The 3497-nt window shown below is 34.4% G+C and overlaps 1 protein-coding gene across 1 annotated transcript; it reads left to right on the top strand.

Moving 5' to 3' along the window:
• Positions 1-218: 218 nt before the first annotated feature.
• Positions 219-1196, top strand: LOC146910460 (uncharacterized). The gene has a single exon (XM_085728048.1). It carries the CDS (start codon positions 416-418, stop codon positions 1103-1105), a length of 690 nt encoding a protein of 229 aa, XP_085584174.1. The 5' UTR covers positions 219-415; the 3' UTR covers positions 1106-1196.
• Positions 1197-3497: the final 2301 nt, after the last annotated feature.

Raw genomic sequence — 3497 nt, forward strand, 5'->3', positions numbered from 1 at the left:
GTCACAAAAGGAATATCTGTCTGCATGGTCTCCGACAGACATGAATCAATTAAAAGCGCATTCAATGACCCAAGGAATGGTTGGCAAGAAACTGGTTCAACTCATGTGTACTGCATTCGACACATTAAGCAAAATTTCATGAGGACAATCAAGGATGGAGATCTTAAGGATGTTGTAAATAATATGGGTAAGCATATTATCTTACGATTTTTTTTATATCGTGTTATTATTAAATAGGTTCACAATCTAACTAATTGTTTTTTCTTAACGTGCAGGACATGCCCTAAACGTACCCTTGTTCGATTACTATCGTGGTGTAATCCAGAAGGCAAATCAGCGTGCATTAGATTGGGTGGACAATATTCCGAAAGAAAAATGGACTCAAGCATATGACGAGGGTCGACGATGGGGCCACATGACAAGCAACATCGTTGAGTCGTGGAACTCTGTGTTTAAGGGAACACGCAGCCTACCTGTTACGCCTATAGTTCAATCAACCTACTATAGGCCGGCATGTCTCTTTGCTGATAGGGCTCAAAAAGCATTTGCAAGGGTAGGTTCTGGAGATTTGTTCAGTGAATATTGCCAGAATGTGATTAAGGATGACATTGTTAAGTCCAACACCCATCATGTCGAACAGTTTGACCGAGAAAGGTTTACCTTCTCAGTCCGTGAGACCGTCAACTACAGGGAGGGAAGGCGAATGGGAACTTTCAAGGTGGACCTACAAGCGGGGTGGTGTGATTGTGGGAAATTTCAAGCTTTACATCTGCCTTGTTCCCATGTTATAGCCGCGTGTTCTTCATTTCGCTATGACTACACAACCCTTATTCCAGCTGTGTTCAAAAACGAGAGTGTTTACTCCATCTACAACACAGCTTTCAAAGTAGTCCAGGATAAGAGTTATTGGCCCCCATACGATGGTCCCGTGCTGTGCCATAATCCAAACATGCGAAGACTAAAGAAAGGTCGACCCAATAGTGCCCGCATAAGGACTGAAATGGACGAGGAGGTGGTAGAGAAGACTCCGACACCGAGACAGTGCGGGTTGTGTCGGCATACCGGTCATATTAGGAGAAATTGTCCAAGTATAAATAACCGATAGTTAATAACGTTATGTATTATGTGTTCAAATAAATTAATATGTTTTTATTTATTATTATTATTATTATTATTTATGTTTTTATTTATTATTATTATTTCTTGTCAAAAAAATTTTATTATTATTATTTGTGTTTTAAATAAACAAACAATGGCCAAAAAATTAAAAAAAACGAAAAAAAAAATAATATATTCATTCCCGCCATATCAAATGGCGGTACCAAAAAAATAATAAAAAAATACCTGCAGCAGCCTGGCCTGTCACGACGCGACGTTTGTCAGGATGACGGCTCATTCCCGCCAATTGAAACGGCGGGACTGCAGAAAACGACAAAAAAAAAAAACCACAAAAATTTGAAAGTGGGTCATTTCTGTATTTTTTTTCAATAGGGGGTCAACTTTGGAATTTTTTTGGGAAACAGGGTCAGAAAAAAAAAATTCACATAATAACAAAGATCATAGGTTACTTACACGTATAACTTCATCTTAGGTCAAATTTTGACATTTTGCTAGGAAGTTCTACAACTAAGGTACGTATGTTTGGATGAGTTTTGAAAAGGAGTGAGAGCTCAGTTTTGTTATTTAAATTACGAATACCTATAAGATATATTCTAAAATCAAAGTGTGTTTGCTCGTAAAAAAATCCTTGTGTGTTTAATTTGAAATATTTTATGATAATTTACTATATTGTTCATTTAATTACTTTAAAATATTAAATATTTTTTAAAATATAAATTTGACCTTCTAAAGTTCTCTCATAGAGAAAGGGAAAAAAAAAATCATACTTCATGTAGATAGGATTTAGCTAAGTGGTCATGAAGATTTCTTAAATGTTGCGTAGTATGTTTTCAAGAGATTAAATGTTAGTAGGATTGGAAAAAATAAGTTTGATTGTACTACATATAAGGCTAAATTACCGTCCCTTAACTAATTTCTTGGTTTTATTTGCGTCTTATAACTATTAATTCTTATATTTTAGTCTCTTTTCTCTTCTTCGTCATAAAAATGGTCCTTATTGTAAATTTTTTTTTTTTTAAAAAGTTATATTGCTTACAAGTGGAGATGTGGCATTTCCATTCAATTTGAATTTATAGGCACAAAGACGAAAGAGAACCAAAGGTAGAAAAGAAAAGCATAATCGAGAATTAAATATCAAATTGTGTGAGATCTCCTGATGGTAAATGCGTGAAATTCGATCAAAAAGTATAATTTGGATTGGTTTACTCGTAGCTAGGGACAAAATCCATCACTAAATGTCATTTGTATGCAGGCTGTAGGTAAAAATCCGAATACAACAACTATGTTATAGGTAAATGTCATGTTTGAACCATTATTCATATATTTAATTACAACTACTTGTTTATCATCACTGTGAGTGGTGTTAGATTTTTATTTTTATTTTAAATGAAAAATGTCAAGATTATAATAGGGTTTCTGAATTGTCGGGGATGACCTTACTTCTTCTTCACGTTGCTTTATGGTTTTGTATAGTGTTTTCCTGTGTGGTTTAAGTTTAAAGAAAAACAATACAAAAAATCGCGAGAATTGCGGAGGCAAAAAATTGCTTGTTACGGCGGTTTTAGTCGCCACTATCAGCCAAACTGGCGATTTCAAAACCGTTGTGATTTTGCCCACCATAAAGTTTAAAACGACAGTTTAAGAAGAACCGCCATTGAGACTACGTACGGTAATATGCATTGAAATAAATGGAGGCTTGTTTCCTTGGAAGGTGTTGTACCTACATATAAATTTCGTCACTAAATATCATTTTTTCGTAGCATGCATGTCGGTAAAAAATCCGAAGAACAACTTTGTCGTAGGTAAAAATCATGTTTGAACCACTATTCATATAAATAATTACAACTTGTTTAACACTATAAGTGGTGTTAAATTTTTATTTTTATTTTAAATGAAAATTGTCAAGATTATAACATGGTCTCTGAATTGCCAGAGATGTCCATGCTTCTTCTTCGCGTTGCTTTATGGTTTTGTACGGTGTTTAGGGTTTTATGTGTAGTTTAAGTTTAGAGAAAAAATATACTCTCTAAGTTTAAGTTTAAGTACATATTTAGTGCTGACCCATTTAGGATATGATTAACTCGGGTGAAAATAACCTATGAAAAAAAACAAAAAGTACAAATGCGGCTCTAATTACATTGACCTGTACTATTCATGGAAGAGTCCCAATATCTCCAAAATATTGGTCCACGTTCGATTAATTTTTGCTTGCACATACGGTAAAAAAAACATAGGGTCAGAAGTGAGATGAAATTTTTTTGGGGGATATTTCCATTGAAGTTGTTATTGGATCTTAGGCATAACCGTGCATGTGTATGTCATATCATGCAAAAAATACCTCCTTTTTATTTACTTACTTAACCTCCGCTTTCTATTTC

This window comes from Medicago sativa, chromosome 7 (genome assembly GCF_051527215.1).
Source record: "Medicago sativa cultivar Bolivia chromosome 7, Bolivia_mono, whole genome shotgun sequence".
In the NCBI taxonomy this organism is placed as follows: domain Eukaryota; kingdom Viridiplantae; phylum Streptophyta; class Magnoliopsida; order Fabales; family Fabaceae; genus Medicago; species Medicago sativa.

What these genes read in the sequence shown, in the direction of transcription:
- LOC146910460 (XM_085728048.1), top strand. Translation starts at nt 416, where the DNA reads ATGACAAGCAACATCGTTGAGTCGTGGAACTCTGTGTTTAAGGGAACA.